Source organism: Alnus glutinosa, chromosome 6, assembly GCF_958979055.1.
Source record: "Alnus glutinosa chromosome 6, dhAlnGlut1.1, whole genome shotgun sequence".
NCBI lineage: Eukaryota > Viridiplantae > Streptophyta > Magnoliopsida > Fagales > Betulaceae > Alnus > Alnus glutinosa.
The window spans coordinates 21,911,205-21,929,415 of record NC_084891.1 but is presented as its reverse complement, the minus strand read 5'-3'; the positions used below and the strand labels follow the sequence as shown (position 1 = coordinate 21,929,415).

Below are 18,211 nucleotides of genomic sequence, written 5' to 3'. Positions count from 1 at the left end.
CACACAAACACACACAAAACAAAATCCCACATATCTCTCTCTCCCTCTCTCTCTCTCTCACACACACACAACAAAATCTAACAGATCTCTCTCTCTCTCTCTCTCTCTCTCTCATTTCAAAATCACTCCTAGATTTCTCTCTCTCTCTCTCTCTCTCTCTCTCTCTAGAAGATTTTGTAGTGCAATGCATGTGTGATTCAACAGTACAAATTGGGTGTGGTGTTGATGAGCGGTGCAAAGATCTGTGGATGACCATGTGGAGGTTCACGATGGTGTGAGTGTCATGCTAATATTTTTGGTGTCGTGCGGCGTAGTAGGCGGTGAAATCCGTAGTGCTGTGGTGTACACGGGGAAGGGTTGTTGGTGGTTGACTTAGTAACATTTTCCTCTTCGGCATCTGAGAAGGTGGACGCGGTGGTGTGTGGCAAGGCAAGGAGGGGCTATGCATGAGGTGAAGGGGGAAGAAGAAAGGTGTTTGGTTCCCAATTTAAGATATCCAGGTGTGTTTCTTTATCTTCATTCTAGTACAAAGTTATTCTTATTTTAGGTTAGGAATTACTTTATCCTAATTTGGGTTTTACCTTTGGAGGAGCTTGGTTACAAGGTTATGCCGGCCCCTATTCCAGTTATATTGTAATATGAAAATACCTTATTATTGTTTTCGGTCTTGGATGATGAATCTATTTGTTGGTTTCTACTATTATTATTTACTTTTAACAAGATCTAACATCGTTTCGTAAGAACACGAAACAACGTTAAACAATTAACATCCCTTTTGTTAAATGGCGTAAATCCATTTACGTTGTTTAACAGTATCCGACGCTAATTCTTATTATTTGGACATTTAAACAATGCAAAATTATTTTCTCTACTAGTGTATCACAACAACCTTCTAACAACGCCTATGAAATGACACTAATAAACAATGCCAAATTGTGATTTTTTTGTAGTGAGAATTAGGCTTAGAGTATAGAAAATTAAGGTTAGGAACGATGGGAGTGTCAAAAGCTATAGATAGAAGATTAAGTGTGAGATCAATCGCAACACCTCGAGAATCATGCTCACAGTGAGCAGGTCTCTTTGGAAGCCAAAGATGTTCGGATAGAACCCTTAAACAATATCAACATAGGGCAAGGCAGAAGAGGCTATGAAATACAATCGGCCCTTAAGAGAAAATTTGACCGATGAAACCGATAAGTGGATATGCTACCAACAAATTTCATTAAGCATAAATCTACCTCACCACAACTTACATTTATGCATTAGTTTTGAGCACCAAATTGGCCAATAAAAAAACTAACAAATAATGTTGGGAGCATACCCACTTGCCAATTGAAGCAAACCCATATACCCTTATTGGCTATGGTGGACGTAAATTAGTCAGGATTCTTTCAAATTATTTGTCTGAATTTGAGAAAATTCGAGCAGGTGATTGTGTAACACCAGATAGAAACAAGATTTTTCTAACAGCGTATAATAGCAGCAGAAACTATGAATAGAAGATAGAAAATGAAATTCAGGAAAAGGAAAAAAAAAAAAAAAAAAAAAAAAAAAAAAGGAAGAGAAAACCCCTAATTGTCTCAAATAAGTAAACAGAAAAATAACTCTGAAAAAAGACTTAAAATTTAATTGATAATTTAAAACTTCATTCCAAAATAATACAGATGTGCCTTTATATAGGCAAAGCTTGAGCAGAATACTTGGAGAAAAATAAAGGAAAAAAAAATATAAAATATAACCGTAAACTTGAAGACAAAGTAAAATTCTTTTACAGAAAGTAATATATATATATTATTCTAAACATAATCTTCAAATATTTTGTACAATTCTTTCCATTCTCGAGCTGATCTTATTCAATAAATAATCTTCAAATCTTATGCCTGATTTTCTCCTGCATCATTATGTGAGACCACTTATGGGACTCACATGACCATATAAGCAGTTAGGCAGCCCAATTTTTATTCAGTCAGGTAGATCCCATAAGTAATATCTCACAATCACTTGCCCAAATTTGAGAAGATCATAATCCGACATAAATGACCTTTTAGAGAGAACCACAAAAATCATTTTGTCCCCTCTTTCTCACTTAGCCAAATAATATTGTTCCTTTCACATATATATAATTAATTTTAAATTTTATCAACTATTTGTAAACTCCCTATCACCATAATTTTGTGACGTAACTTTGTTACAGATTCAAACATTTCCTCTATTTACCTTTGATCGTCTTCAAATCTCAGCTAATTACATTACTCTCTCTAGTCTCTAGGCTGATCTTTTTTGGTGGTCCTGCTTAGTTGATCATCACCTACGATTAACAAATACTAATTAGTACTGCAGGCAAATTTTAAATTTGCGTGTCATGAGTGTAATGAGTACCACTTTAAGCAAATTTGCAGAGATCCGCAAATCACCAACAAAATAACATTAAGGAGCCCCATGGCCATTTCTCAGAGGCAAAAAAAACTCGATGAAAAGCTACTCAACTAATTTTCATGAAGCTTTTTAATCACAATGATCTGTTTATTCTAATGAAAGAATTCTTAACCTCAATGATACATGTCGTCTTCCTTTTCTTTTATCAATGTTCACATCAATCATACATGTCGTCTTCCTTTTTATCAATGATGGCCCAAGTGCATGCTCGGTGATGATGCCGCTCTCTTCCTTTTCTAGGTTTGTTGTGGTTAGGGGTGCTGATAATGTGGTGGCCCTCGACAGCTCTAGCAAGAAATCCCACCATTTTGTCATCTAAAAACCCTTCATGCTTAGCCTGAGTTCATGGTTTTCATTTAAAGATACAAAAGGGATAGGGCCTCCTTAATTATTTCTATTTTTTAAGATTTTGTCCCACGAGCTTCGATACTCTTGTAGCGGTTGCCATGTGTTCGATCTCTCCCCTGAATCTTTAGGGCTCTCCAGAATAAAATTCTATTTCCAACTGTAATATCACCTGTCCAACATCTTTTCTGATAATGTTTTGGGTATAGACAGGAAGACAAGAACAAGTTGCATATATGTACACCGAGAACAAGTGACAATAAGTAAAAAATTAAAAATTGAAGACCGTAAAGGGAACTCAGAAAGAGAGATGATTAGAGAAGAGAGAGATCCTAATCAATTGCCCAAAAAAAAAAAAACATAGAATAAAATTTTATTGACACTTCAAAATTGAATTGAAAATTTTTATATAAGCTAAGTTTGAGTACTTTCTAAGCAAAACACTGGGAGATCGAAAAAGAAAGAAATAAAATACAAAAATAACATTCAAACTTAGACGAAGTAAATAGCAAAAAAGAATATTATTCCAAAAACAATTCTCAGTTCTTATTATTCTTGTGCTGATATTTTTGTCAAGATATTTCAGTATCATTAATTTAATTGATATCTAACAACTCGACTGCATCGATCACATCTATACTCACTTTATGGTTATCCATCCAACCAACCCTAATGATTTAGGTAGTAAAGCTGGCTCCTCTAGTCGTGCCATCTAGATTAATTAAGCATATACAACTCCTTTCCTATCCACTATTTATATGGGTATTGAGAACCCACATTAAAGCATTGACAAGACGGTGATTTAGCATATGTCTAGCTAGCCAGGTATACATGCATATATGTTTTGAGTTATATATATATTTGAACTGATCGCGTAGCATTTGTACATGTTATTGACTATAGTCCTCCATTTCTAAGATATATATTTCATGGCTTCAAATTTGAATCCAACGCCTTCGGATGCACATCCCGAGAGTATGGATTTTCTTTCGCATGCATGGTGCAACTTTGCTGTACAAGCCTTGCAACCGGAGCTAGAAGACGGACCACTCGTTATCCTTGATAACTCAATCAAGCCATTCGAAAGCAACGCCAAATCTCCTTTCATGGTGAGTGAAATTATTCATCACAGAAGGAAATAAATAGATTTGCTCTTTTAGATCTAGGTGTACTTCTTGTTGGGCCAAGAGGAAATGAATTAAGATATTTTAACTTGCAGAAGATGGACGATTCAGATTTTAAGTCTCTACCACCATGGAAATCCGACGATGTGAAGGTACAATTTGTTAAAGTATTGATTAAAATGATTAAATTTTTTTTTTTTTTAAAAGCTTAACTTTTAGAATTAATGGTGCATCATTATAAATATATACTATCATCACTGATCTACATATTCGTAAATAATAGAGATTTTTGTTTTCTTTTTCATCTCTTTCCAGTCTTTGATATGGATGCAGCAAGCAATGCACCCGGAATTAAACTACAATAGCTATTTCCAGAAGAAATGGGTACGCAATTCGACAATACTTGAGAGCTTTATTTCCTTGTTCATCTTTCTACAAGAGTACTACAACAACAAGAACAAATAATCAACTGAAACGTACGTTTCATGCAGTTGCCATGGAACATAGTACTTCCATTCAAGAATGTGTCCATGAAGAAATGGTTGAAAGAAATTAAACAAAGGCGCAAAGAAGAGGGGAGGCTACGAAGAGCTGAAGTTCATGCAGCAATATCAGTGGCCAGCGTGGCGGCAGCACTCGCTGCCATTGCTGCTGAAAACTCTAAAAAGGACGAGCCAAGCACCGCCAAGGAAGCGGCGGTGGCCTCCGCAGCTGCTTTGGTTGCGGCACAGTGTGCAAAAGTGGCGGAAGCTATGGGGGCAAAAAGGGAGCAGCTCAGCAGTTTGATAGGTTCAGCCATGAGTGGTACAAATGCGAGTGACATCTTAACACTCACAGCTGCAGCTACAACATGTAAAACTATATATCCTCCTCCTGTAGTTTTTATTTTTTATTTTTTTTTTTTAAACGCATTATTTGGGTTTTGCCCCGACTAGATTATCAGGACACCGTGCAAAGTGCCTTTTTTCCATTTAGGTTGGATAAAGCTCGAACTTTAGACCGAATCCTTCATGAAACACTAAGATTAAATGACTTACCAATCGAGCCAACTCCTTGTTTCAAAAGAAAAGAAAAGAAAAAAATTAAAGAACGAATGTTAACCATAATTTGTAAATTGTGTGTTGGTGATTGATGACTTTTGGTTGTTTGTTTAACTTGTTGCAGCATTAAAAGGAGCTGCCACACTGAAAGCAAGAACAGTATGTAAGAAGAGATTAAATGGGAACGCACCTGTACTCCCTATTGAGGACACCAATGATTTAGACTTCAATTTTGACAAGTATAGAACAATCCTTGCAAAGGGTGCCGATCTCACTGTCGAAACACCTGAAGGTATGTACATCTAAACTGTTAATGTTAAAAGCATTTGATTCGATGATTAAATTCATTTTTTCCGATCAACTTAAGTTTTTAGAACAAGTGATAATTTAATATAAACTCATTATTGAATAATAATGTGTATTAAATTGTTTTTCAACCCTCAAGAAGTTCTTTCTTATGTGTTTTATCCCAGATTTATTTGTGTATTTGAATAATTAATGTGTAATTAAACAGGAAAGTACTCGGTGAGAACAGTGTCAGTCATCCTCAACAGCGAAGCCAAGGTACGTATGACCCGTATGCTAATATTAATTGTGTCAATTAACGTGTAAATTAGCTGTAAAGTCTGCACTGCTTTTAATATAAAGTTCAGAAGAATTAACTATAAACTTATGCGCAATATAGAATCAATTGTCTGGCATGTTATTTTTGAAATTTTTTTGTTCTTGATGCTCTAGTTAATTTGTTGCTTGAGAATATGGCTTAATTAGTTGTGGCCTAGCCTAATTAACCCGTTAATTATTGTTTTAACTTTGCAGGTTATTCTTCAAATAAGGAAGAAGCACAATCTGTGGAAAAATAAGAAAGAAAGTGTGTCTTTCTCTTACTTTCCCTCTCTATACATTTCACCTTTTTGATAATTTAGTCATTAATTTTCAATGGAAATGGTATAAATTAATTAATCTTATGCTTTATGGCAGTTGTTTCAAAAGATTATTATTCATATATAGACTATTAATTAGATGATAATCATTGTTAAATCATCAATTATCTCAAAAGCTTAAGCTAATAGGAATGAAAGAATTTAATCTCTTTTTCACGTCCGAGTTCAAACTCCCGGCCCAAAACGTGGAATATTTAATTGAAATAAAAAATGAATGATGAATACACTACTATTCTAACTCATGACATTTACTCTAGTACTATGTAGAGAAAACAATTGTATATTGAATTACACATAATACTGTACAGGAGATCGAAACCTATATTTAAGGACCAATAATACAAATACACACATCAATAACCAATGTGGGACAATCTACAATTTATAACCTTAACAACCCTAAATGAGTTACACATTTTTAGAAAACGTTGATATATAGATATCACCTTAATCTTTCCTTTTTCTTTTTCTTTTCTTTTTTCTTTTTTTTTTTTCTTTTTTTGTTTTGGGTTTAAGGTATTGTGCTGGACCTACACGCTGAGCTGTATAAAGACACAGAAGGTGAGGACACCAAAACATGTTATCTGATCGTGCTAACGACAAGTAGGGGGACGTTCAAGCTAGATATGGCGGACGGTTATCAGCGCTACAAGACATGGGCCACGACCATCAATCATATGCTGATGCTGTCTACTTCCTTCACAAAATATGAGCTTCAATTTTACAAAAGTTAATTATAATTAATGTTACTCTACGTGATCGATGATCAGTACGTGTTGTACCAATTTGCACGTGTACTTAATTTGTATAATTATGATGACACAATCGTTGTTTATCTGCTCATGAGTGTTCAGTTTAAAATTAATTTAAGTCTATATATATATATATATATATATATATATATATATATATATATATATATATATCAGCAATTAGTATTTAGGCTGCTTTATGATAAGGCTCCTTTGAAACAAGGAGAAAGCCACCAACAAAACGTCGGCCTCCGAGGAGGCTGGGGAACATCCGATACTTAATTCAATAAATGACTCTGAGAATAGAATAAAACTGGATGGAGAGAGTTTTGAGATCGAGAAAGAGCGTAATACTTGTTTTCTGGGGAGATGGTGACCCTTTTAATGTGAGGCTCTCTAGAGGTGATCCATGGTGGTATTGCTTGATTGTTTGCCTCTTATGTGCACCGGTTGTTTGATCATATATATATCATGTAGGTGCATGAAAAAAGCTTTCAAGAGCTGCAGCGAAAGTTGGTAACCTCCTCACTTTCCCTACATAGTTAGAAGGGTTCGTGTAGCGACGCTTCCCAAAAAGAAATTGGGATGCGTGCTGATCATGAGGGAAGAAAAAGCACGCAGTAGTGTATGCCTCACGCCAACTGAAGGATTAGGAGAAGAACTATCCCACCCACGAATTGGATCGAGTTGGCGACTATATATAATATTATATGCCTTGAAGATATAGAGGCACTATATATCTCTACGGGGAGAAGTACAAAATTTTCACCCAATCGAAACTCATCCAAAAGATGGAAAAGCTTAACTTGGATGTGGTTACATGATGATGATGATCAAATTCTAACATGATTAGATTATGATTTCATCTGATAAGGAAATTAATGATACAATTTAAATATATAAAGAAATGATAAGATAATGTAATATGCTCTAGAAAAGATAATAATATACGTATTATTGAACTAAGGACAAACTATATTACATTGAGTACGACCAACTGCATGTATAAACCAGGTCACAAGAAGCTTCTTTTTCCCCCTAAACCAAGCAAAAGATAGATAATGAAAACATAGACTGTTTTTTTTTTTTTTTTTTTTTAACATATCCACACAAGAAGAAGAGGGGAGATTCGAACTAGTGACCTCCGCTTCATAAGGCGTGGTCTTCAGCCGATTGAGTTACTCCTTAGGAACGAAAACATAGATAGTTACAAGAGGCTTAAAACATGTTTAATTAAGTGATAAAACTTACTTAGACGCCATGAAACACAGTACTCTACCGAGCCCCATGGAGATTCGTGAGGCATCTAAGGATACGAACTTGCAATTCTAGTTTTATTATATGCTCCATCGTCTTCATGAACAAAGTTGCAGCATCCACCTGGTCATCCTCGCACCCAGGAATTATACTTCTCAAAGCATCAACATTTCTTTGTCGTTGTGCTGAAATTCTAGCAACCTTCAGCTTCTTTCTAGCTGTCCAACGCATTGTCTTCAGCTTTCCCAACTTTCTATTGCCACGGAAGAACCAAGCTCTTTCCATGAGTATAGACTTTTCAGGAGACCATGGTGATAGTAGAGATTTTATAGATGAGTTTCTCTCACTAGGGACAATGCTTTAACCCTTTTTTTTGGGGTGGGAATGGATAAGTATCGTTTCATTTCATTGTACTTTTCCGGTTCATTCTTCTTTCAAATCCAATAGTAAATTTGTAAATCCGTTCTACAGAGATGTACAACGGATATACCACGGAAAGATTTCTATCTCACCTACCCCACATTTTTCTTATAAATAGAACATGTAACTCAATTGTATTGTTCAAGCCAATAAGAGCACTGACAACAACTTTTTTTAATTTCATTCTCTTCTCTAGAAGTAAGGAAAACTTCTAAAAAAATCATTTTGAATCAAATTTTCCTAAGGAAAAACCAAATGAACCAAAAGTTTTACCCTAGATTTAAAGAAGCAAAAGTGGTTCTCTTTACATTATTTTAATAAAAAAAAAAAAAAAAACTTTATATTTCCTCTCTCTTTCATCTAACATTTATTTGAAACAATATTTAAATGATTTCTCGTTCCTCTCTTTCTTCCTAAATAATTTAAAGAATATTTAAATGATATGAGAAAATGATAAGAGAATCTATTGTAGAGTGCATTTAAATAAAGAAGCAAAAACTTATTTAGTTCCCTAATTAAATTAAAAAATAAATAAAGTTTAAGAAAAATGCTGCTTAATGGGCAATTCCTAACCGTGGACGTCTAAAGGTGAACCACTCCGAATCTGTTGTATCCTAGCTTCTTCCTCTGTTGCTTACTTGCTCCACTATTTTTCTTCCATTTTATAATTTATTGCAAATTTCTCCGAATGTTAATGACGTGAACCAATTGACACAAAACACAGAAAAAGATAGATCGACTGTTTCGGAGACTGGATTTGACTTAATAATATTCAACATACTTTACTCATCAGCATACGTCTTTAAATAATGCAACTGATATGAAGCAGTGAAAATCAAATAGATGCCTGAAAAGAACTAGATAACATCCTATTATCTACTATGTACTCTAGCTTGAGACTCTTATTCTAATACTACCATTATACTTTTCCATATCTATCAGTTAATGTTAAAATAATGGTTAAAATTAACTTATTCTTGGGACCCCCCCCCACCCAACAACGTCCCTGACGCCAGTTGATCACTTGTCCTAACACTCTCCACCAAAGCTCTACGTATGTCCATGTTTTGTTGTAAGATGTAAAAGCTTTCTTCCTTTTTCTCATTCATTGCCAAGAATAATTTTCTAAGATTCTAATCAATTAAGTTTCACCCTCTAGTACTTAAAGGATACCCTAGGAAAGAGGTTTCGTCAAGCAATTTGATCAAGGATATGATGTCAAAAGGGAATTAGATTGTTCTAACAATGTATGACAGTAACCAAAATTAAGAATTGAGTAATATAAAAATTAAAATAAAATGAAAATAAATAAAAAAATTCAGGAAGAGAGAAAATAACGATTAGGGAAAAGAAAAACTATATTCGCCTAAAAGAAAACACTGAGAACAAATAATAACTCTAAAAGACTAAAATTTTATTGATACTCCAAAACTGAATTAAAAATTAACACAAACGAGATGCCTTAATTTATACATGCTATGTTTTGAGTGCTCGATCTCCAAGCAAATACTTATATATTATTCCATAAATAATCTTGTTGGATTCTTGCCATTCTTATACCAATTTTCTCTGTCTAGATATTCCGACGGCCCGACGCTAGCTACTTGCCTCCAACTCCAATCTCCATATATAATGTTGGCAAGGGGAATTTCCTAAATATGGTCTAGTGATTAGCAAACGAGTTCATAGTGAAGTACTCCAATATCCAATGAAATTAGAAAGTAATGGTTCGAAAGATTCCTCACCTGAGCTTATATTTTCCCAATAGAATGGCTGAAAAATATAAGCTAGACTTGCAATCTCGGACGAGTTTGTAGCCTAGCAATTCAGACCAAAATTTATTTTCTTTATTCATGGCCTGTTTTGACTTAGTAAATGTTGGGATTGAAAAACTTTCACGAAATACAAAGTTGTAGCATTTTTAGTTAGCTTTCCAACACCAACAAGTTTGCTTCAATCGCAGCTCGAAATCAAAAGTTATGACTACTTTAGTCTGACTAGGTCAATGTGTACAACATAGGCCCGTATAAACGGGGTAATTATAACCGCTCCACAATCGCTAACCGCTTATCACCGTTAACCGCATAACCGCTTTCAAAAGCTGTTAGTGGTTTTAGGAGTAGGCGGAAGCGTTTAGTAACCGCTAATCACCTACTCTTTGAATTTGTATTTAGATTTGTATTGTTTTGGTTTTGGATTTGTTTGTATTTGGTTATTTGGATTTTTAGTGTTTTGGATTTGTATTTTTTTCTAATAGATATTTTGGATTTGTATTTAGATTTGTTAATTTTGTACCAAAAGGTCCTTTTTTTTTTTTTTTTTGAAAAAATTAAAACATGTCCAAAACCCAAATTAAAAAGCGGTTTTCAAACCGATGGTTATAAAAATGACCGCTAACCGCCTAGGCAGAGGTAGTTGCGGTTGTTAAAATTCAATCTGCGGACCGCAAACCATAAGCGCTTGTACACCCTACTACAGCATATACAAACTTAAATATACAAACTTAAATAAACATGTCTTCGATCAACCCTTTTACCGACTTAACTCTAGACTTGAGACTTACAGTCAAAAATGTCTTGTTATTAAATTTGTCAATACTAAAAACCTAACTCTAGCTAATTGTTGGATATGCATGAACTGCTTTATGTAACATCTTCTGCGACTGTAACTGACCGACACTTTTTAATGTTAAGGGTCCTACTATGTTCAGCTGTAAATGTTAGGTATACGGGAGGAAAATGTCAAGAGAACAAAATGCATGAATGTAAATTTTCAGGACAGGACAACCTAGTGTTAGGTTGGTGGGCTTCTCTTCAATTCCTGTCTCCTGATCTTGTTTCTTCTTCTGCAATGTCATGTCATTTTCATTCTCCAAAGAAAGACTCGAATAGCCTTTTTTTCAGATAGAAACTAATGAAAGCTACTTTGTTCACAAGTGAGCTGCACCTATCTGCTTGCATTATATATGCCTTGTTAGGGAGGCTGAATCTTGACATGTTCAGTCTCTTTCTATTGCTGATGATGTAAATGAATTGGCTACTTTTGCCTGCAGTCCAGCAAATCCTAACCTCTAGAGCACCAGGCCATGTCTGATTTCATTCATGAATCTTGTCTTTTTGATAAGTGGCTTGACTTTGGGTTTCAGACCAAGTCGCTGTAGCTGTTTAAGACCTGCCAATTTCAGCTGGATGGATAAGCTTTTGGCAATAGTCATGGGCAAAGTGTGGCTAAACAGAGTGCCCATAGTAGGCCAACTTGCAACAGCAAGTGCTTGATTTCATTTTACTGCTTGATGTTGTCCAAGAAACTCTTATGCATCTTATTGCTGAAACTTTTTGTAGCATCGGTCCCATATTGGAAAGATGAGTAGTTCACATAGAGAGTGTGGTTTATAAAGACACTCATAACCGCTAAGTCTTACATTGCTTACTTACTAAGTAAAACTGTGTTTTATACGTGATTCTAAAGAAGCTCGAAATTTACTAGTCTTTTTGGAGTGATAGCGCAAATGTGGCTAGGGCTTTCCCTGGATGGTATTGGGCACTGTATGTTATAGCCCTGACGAAGACCTCAAGGGTTCAAGTAGGAAGATTGTAACACCACAATCCCATTTTGAAAAGATGAATAACTCACATAAAGTAAGCAATTTATAAAAACAATCATCCGTTCTAAGTACCTACACTTCACATTGCTTGCTTACTAGGTAAAACTAAACTTTATAAGTGATTCTATAGAAGCTTCAAATTGAGTAGTCATTTCGGAGTGATAACGCTTTCCTTAGATCGTTGTATTATGGGTACGGGTAGGCCATGTGAAGGATGGTTATGGATTACAGTATATTTATTGTTATAATATTGTACAATTCATCAGTATGATTTTCCGTCTTAAAACTATAGTGTATTTTTCCTGAATTATGCCTTCAACTGCCTTTGAAATGTACTATTTTTCATATTTGGATGATTTCTATGAAAAGGACTACCAAGCATAATTTATTCCAAATCTCATAGCATTTCTAAATACGTTTTTATCCTTATATGTTATTTCCAATTAAACCGGGCTCACTACATTGACTAAGTTTTGTTGGCAATTTACTTACTAAGTTATGAACTTATGTGTTATTTTCCATAGATTAATAGGTGTTAGCGTAAGGTTTCATATTAGAGTTTTTCCGTGAGAATTTGGGTCACTAGCCGAGGCCCCTTTTAGAGGCATTTGTGGAGTGCATCTCTATGTTTTGATGTATTCCTGTGAGCATAGTTTGCTTTGGATGATTATATATTTTCCTTCAAAGACTCTAGATTATATTTGAGTAAGAGATGCAATGAAGGTAATATTTTTCAGTTCAGATCAATAGTTCACTTTCCGTTGCATTTTGTTATGATATTTCTTAAAATAGGTAACACTTCCAGTTAATTAAATTGGGGACTCTACGTGTAACACTCCGATCCAGTAAATTAAGTTTGGAGGCATTACAATAACCTAAAAACAAATGTAAACATCATTAACAACATGGAAATCATCTGTTGTGAATGGTATACAACAATCACAGTCAAGAGCTCTTCCTCCCCCCAGTTTTGCACCAATCCTTAGCAGCTTTGGTTTGTGTAGTGGCCCAGTGGGTCAAAGGGGCCACTATAGGGTTCTGTTGGTTGTGATCTATGTGCAGTGGTGGTTTGGAAAACAAAGACTTGCAAATTGTTTGTCTAATCGACTTAACAAATGCCAGCCCATCAACCAAAAACACATTTTTGACAGAAATCAGTTCTTTGAAACAGCATCCAAAAAATATCTATTGTTTATTATCTTAATAACCATATACATATTTTGTAAAATCAAAATGAAATATGTAAATAATGATTTAAATATTTCAGATAAGAAAATAAACAAGAATTGGCCATAAGTATTCCTGCTAACTGTAGCACTACTATCATCAAGGTTGTTTTTGACATGATATATTAAAAGATATCTTAATAAGGAAAAGGGGAAAAAAAAAAATCAGAGTGCAAAGCACTGGATTAAAAAGATCGGTTGCATAGAAGACAAATGTCAGTGGCCTGTCCAAACATATACAACAACTGATGCTTGAAGATCACGGTCCACTTTGAAGTGAGAATGGAAAAACCTTCTTACCTGCCATTATAATCTAGATTTAACCCCCCAAAAAAGGACTAATGCTAAAAGCAACATGAGATATAATAAGAACATTAAGATTTAAGGCTTAGAATTTACCTCTCTGAAAGAATGTGAGATTAGAAAATCCCTCAATAATCTTTCTTCTGAATCAAATAACACAATATGACTGGGTATTGACCAATTTTTTGCAAATTCTGATGCAAAACGGATAGGGTCCATCATAAAACGGTCAGATTCATCTGGTATTCCGTTCTCTTCACTGTTGAAAAAAAAATTAAAGAACAAGAATCATACACCACTTTCGATTAGAGATAGCCTGGCAAAAGAAAAATTATTTTAGCCAAATTGCAAAGAAGTCCAGACCTCGGTGAGCAGTCAAGAAAACGCATCGGTAGGTTGCGATGCAAACTCGAGTAGTAAGGTGTGGCATGGCATGGCATTAGAAAAAGGATGCTTTTCACTTTCTCATTGCGAGCTTCTTTGGATAAAAATATCATCGCATCCTCAGTTCCTCTCTGTATAGGACGCATGCAAGTAAGTATCACCAAAACAACTGTAATTCCAATAAAACATTTGAATATGATTTTTCTGCCCTCCTATACTAGTTTAACTAAATTTATACAAAATAAAAGACACAAAAACAAAGAAGTCTTCCTTATCACCTCTCCAACGAACATTATAAGAACAAAGAAGTGGTTTATGGCATATAAAGCTGTTACATTTGAGGAGGGGGGAGCGCAAAAAGTAACCAGCTTTTGTGTTCACTGGAGGAAAACAATGTACCTGATGAACCAAACTCATATAGAGGGCCATTGGTATATTGGTGGCAAGCAAGAACAGGATGGAAAATCGCATTTTATGAGGACCTTTGATATGGGAGCGCAAAGATCCTTCCTTTTCAGTATCTGGAGAATCAGGTGCCTTCATCTTAGCTAACGCATATCCAGAGAACATCAATGCTATGGGGAGCACAGGCAGGACAAACCTGTAACTCATAATCTAACTAGATGATAAGTATCATTTAACAAGAAGAGTCAAGGTTCCAAAAATGTATTTTATGTTTTATATATGTGCAAAACAAATAATCTCACACACTACCTGAACTCTTTGTGACCTAGTACACTGTAAAGTCCTAAAACCCATGCAATAAGGCCAGAAAGCTTCCATTGTTTGGACCGTATGATTCCAGCTATGGAAAATGGTAAGAATGAGAAGAGCATGACTGGAAATCCCTGAGTGAAGTACCAGTGCCACTTGTGAGTGCCATAATAATCTCCCCCAGCGGAAAGAAAATTGAACTTGAAAAAATTAAGAGGTACTAAGACCCACGAGCCATACACCAAACGATCCAATAAACATGTTAGTCCAAGCACCATGACCCTGATACCATAAGTCAAAATATAAGGGAAACAATGATACAAACATCTACAGATAGCCAAAAAAAAAAAAAGACAAAAAAAAAAAAAGGTATTGATATGGATGTTTCCATGTTTGTTGTAAAGGGGCTTACACTATTAATCTATCCTGCATATTTTATGCTAAAATGTCTTCACAAAATCCTTGTGGACTTCAATTAGAAATAAGATTATCTGCTTATGGTATGTTTTACTAAGCATTCGTCCTCTGCCTCCTCAACATCAGGTTTAAGTTAGACCCTCCAAAGTTTAGTATGCACAGGTACAGGCTGCAATCTCCCAAAACAGGCACCATGGCACCTCTTATAAGGATTTTCACACCAACAGCACTATCAGCTTCATCATATGCATAACAAAATCCATTTACTACTACTAAAGAATTCAGACTTCTTTGAAACAAAATTTATGTTTGAGTGCATGTACAATTATCAAATGGGCGTGAAGAGGCGTTTCATTAACTTCTGCCTTATAAAAGGTGAATTTCCCAATCCTGGCCTTTTTTTTCTATCTTATTTTTATTATTATTTTTGTTAAAAAAAAAATAGTTGGTGATTGACGATGTTTACTAACAGTTGGATCATAGTAAACCAAGAAAAAGACAATAAATTAATAGAGATAATTACAGATATTTTCTAAAAGCATGGACAGAAAAAAGAATAAAATAGCCAAATGAATTCGTGCAAATTAAGGCACAAAAGAAATGATAAAATTTTGATAACAAACAAAGAAAACTGTATTAATACCTACCCAATGGGCGCCACCTCTAGAAAAATGAATTTCAGTCTATCATGTGTCACAAACAGCTCAAGTAGGCCAACATACACCCATATAATAGCACTAGTTGGTCGAATAGCACAAGCCAATGCTGCTGCTGCCAAACTCCACTTCCTTGAAACCAAGGGAACTTTGGTGGAAGAAACTCTCATACAAGGCCAGTGGTATAGGCTAACAAGTGTAAGAACAGTCTCCAAATTGTTTGACAACGTACGAGGGAAACAAAATATCATAAACCAATTTGCCAATTGTGAAAAGAGCTGCAATAAGGTTAAGTACGCATTCCATCATCAATGTCCTAATCTGTATAATAGTACTCATACATAATAAAAATGGAACGAGAGCTCCCATCCTGTAATGAATGCAAATAAGAAGGATACTGCCCATTTTGCAACACAGTCACCAAAGAGGACATCTGACAGTTTGTACAAATACAAATCACCAACTGCGGAAAATATGGACTGTAACAGCCGTGGAGCCCTTGTCTATGAAACATGGAATAAAGGAAATAAGTATCTTTAGACAACAAACACAAACTCCAAGATTTAATGCATTTATGAAGGTAATCTAAGCAAAAGAAACCAGAAAATGTGTTTCTAAAGAAATTAATGTGGAATTATTTTTGGGCCTCGTGCTTCCACAACTAATTCTAGTAATATTCAAAAGAAATTTATTATTATTATTTTTTTTTGTTAAAAGTTAATCAAACTTCCATAATAGAAACATCATAAATGTAAAAATTCAATCCTATACCTCTAAGACCAAAAAGGAGACCAATATGTTTCCAAAAATTAGTATAGATTGCAGTTATTTACACAGCAATAATATATGTATTGGATGAAATGATAGGTGTTTATATCCCTCATTCTCCATGGGAGAATAAGCCAATGAAGTTGCTGAAAGAAGGTTATGATTGGAATCACTCACTTTTTTATAGACAATTTCAATAGAAAATTGCTTTTAAATGCATCACTTGGATCCCAAAATATAACTCATACTACTAATTTTCAAACAAGGTTAGAAGTCTAAAATACACGTGGAATCAAACTTTGTCCAAGTGAAAACAGTAGCAGTATTGAAGAAATAACTTTCTAACTGAAATAACCGGCATAATATGCTCTTCCGAAACCCCCTCCATGTTAGGAAATCATTGTTTTATTCTTTTCATACATTGAACACAAATCCTTCAAGCTTTCACTGATTATTCTGAGACATGCTTGGGGCTAAGTCCAGTACTATTATATAAGTTAGAGCGCTCCCAACGGCAGGTGACACTAATCAATGTTTGATTTCGACAGTAAGTAAATTTCTACATTTTCAAATAGCATCAAGCCTATCAAAAACCCCTTCTCCTATTAATGCCAGTTTTGAGAGGTGGAATAAGAATGAAATAGCAGGGAAGACCCTTGTCCACCCCAACAAAAGTCCCAGAACCAAACCAATTTCCTCACAGTTCCTATCCATGCCAGTCGCATTTGAATCTAATTTCACCGCTCATGTCAAATGCACAAAATGGAAATCGCTATATATTTATATATAAAACCATACATGATTACCATAAACCATGGTGTATCAAGACCCAAAATGGCAAGAACTTTATAGAGAAGAGCAAACAGCATCGGATGCAAATAGCTACGGATCCCCATCTCCCACTCCCACGTCAAATGCCCATACCTTCCATTTTCATCGACCAAAACAAACATAAACCCATTATTACTATGCTACTTTGAAACCATATTCCACTGCTTCCGAAAGCAAGATAAACAAACAAACAAACAAAAAGAAATGACCCAAATTGAAGATACCCGAAAGCAATGCGGTGAGCGACTTCGAGCGCCTGCCAGTGTTCATCTGGGTTGAAATAGGTCCGCACCAACAAAGCATTGACCACCCTGAAGGCCAAGCAGAGTGCAAAGACTGTCTTGGTTGAGGAAAAGAGATCGGGTTTGTGGTAATCTGATGTTGGAAGTTTTGGGTTTTGTGTTGTTCGTTGATTGGGTGGTGGAACGGTCGGATTCTTCGGTCTCTGTCTCATTGCTTCTTGCAAATTTGAGATTCAGCAGAAAAGATCGAAGTTCAAACTTGAAACTTGAAACCAACTTCAGCTGCCCCTAAAAATAGATCAGATGCTTTCTTTCATAAATACTTTCAAAAATAAAAAGCATTTATTCTTATTTCTTTTTTCTTCTTTTTTTTTTTTAAGTCAGCTCTTTCTAGGTTTAGATTTAAACTCTTTTACTCTTTTTTTTTTCTAATTTAAACACTTTTTTTAAAATTAAATTTTTTTAAAAAATAAAAAATAAAAAATAAAACTCTTTTAACAGCATTTCATGTGAAAAATGAGGAAAAAAAATTATTACTAAAACATACAAATTAAGTTCAAATTCGATTCTTTATTGCGGATTATTATTGGGGGGAAATGAAAAAATAAAGCGTAAATATAACATAAATCCATGAAAAACTCGCCTTTTGCACTCATTAAGCTTTTAAATTTAGATTTTAACTTCTTAATTCTGTACCAAATTTGAAATGAGTCATTTTATGTGTTTTTCGTTTAATAAAATGACATTC

General features: G+C 34.8%; 3 protein-coding genes across 3 annotated transcripts; 1 reads left to right on the top strand and 2 right to left on the bottom strand.

Annotated features, from left to right (window-relative positions):
• The first annotated feature begins 3,547 nt into the window (after positions 1–3,547).
• On the top strand, positions 3,548–6,724 carry LOC133871261 (VAN3-binding protein). Its single transcript, XM_062308663.1, has 9 exons — positions 3,548–3,606; positions 3,700–3,890; positions 4,001–4,057; positions 4,221–4,289; positions 4,397–4,757; positions 5,070–5,237; positions 5,460–5,509; positions 5,765–5,816; positions 6,406–6,724. The coding sequence occupies exons 2-9, from the start codon at positions 3,711–3,713 to the stop codon at positions 6,621–6,623; spliced, it is 1,155 nt and encodes a 384-aa protein (XP_062164647.1). The 5' UTR covers positions 3,548–3,606; positions 3,700–3,710; the 3' UTR covers positions 6,624–6,724.
• Positions 6,725–7,567: 843 nt separating this feature from the next.
• On the bottom strand, positions 7,568–8,229 carry LOC133871950 (uncharacterized). Its single transcript, XM_062309424.1, has one exon. The coding sequence runs from the start codon at positions 8,181–8,183 to the stop codon at positions 7,917–7,919; it is 267 nt and encodes an 88-aa protein (XP_062165408.1). The 5' UTR covers positions 8,184–8,229; the 3' UTR covers positions 7,568–7,916.
• Positions 8,230–13,097: 4,868 nt separating this feature from the next.
• Positions 13,098–17,770, bottom strand: LOC133870164 (mannosyltransferase APTG1). The gene is made up of 9 exons (XM_062307223.1): positions 17,446–17,770; positions 17,197–17,314; positions 16,021–16,125; positions 15,614–15,900; positions 14,550–14,831; positions 14,235–14,436; positions 13,815–13,966; positions 13,548–13,710; positions 13,098–13,448 (listed from the first exon to the last, which is right to left on the bottom strand). Exons 1-9 carry the CDS (start codon positions 17,673–17,675, stop codon positions 13,365–13,367), a joined length of 1,623 nt encoding a protein of 540 aa, XP_062163207.1. The 5' UTR covers positions 17,676–17,770; the 3' UTR covers positions 13,098–13,364.
• Positions 17,771–18,211: the final 441 nt, after the last annotated feature.

What these genes read in the sequence shown, in the direction of transcription:
- LOC133871261 (XM_062308663.1), top strand. Translation starts at nt 3,711, where the DNA reads ATGGCTTCAAATTTGAATCCAACGCCTTCGGATGCACATCCCGAGAGT. An exon ending in ACGCCAAATCTCCTTTCATG is followed by an intron (nt 3,891 to 4,000) that starts GTGAGTGAAATT and finishes TTTAACTTGCAG; the next exon opens with AAGATGGACGATTCAGATTT. An exon ending in TCCTCAACAGCGAAGCCAAG is followed by an intron (nt 5,510 to 5,764) that starts GTACGTATGACC and finishes TTAACTTTGCAG; the next exon opens with GTTATTCTTCAAATAAGGAA.
- LOC133870164 (XM_062307223.1), bottom strand. Translation starts at nt 17,675, where the DNA reads ATGAGACAGAGACCGAAGAATCCGACCGTTCCACCACCCAATCAACGA. An exon ending in CTAGAGGTGGCGCCCATTGG is followed by an intron (nt 14,832 to 15,613) that starts GTAGGTATTAAT and finishes TTATGGTATCAG; the next exon opens with GGTCATGGTGCTTGGACTAA. An exon ending in TCTCACATTCTTTCAGAGAG is followed by an intron (nt 13,449 to 13,547) that starts GTAAATTCTAAG and finishes TTATAATGGCAG; the next exon opens with GTAAGAAGGTTTTTCCATTC.
- LOC133871950 (XM_062309424.1), bottom strand. Translation starts at nt 8,183, where the DNA reads ATGGAAAGAGCTTGGTTCTTCCGTGGCAATAGAAAGTTGGGAAAGCTG.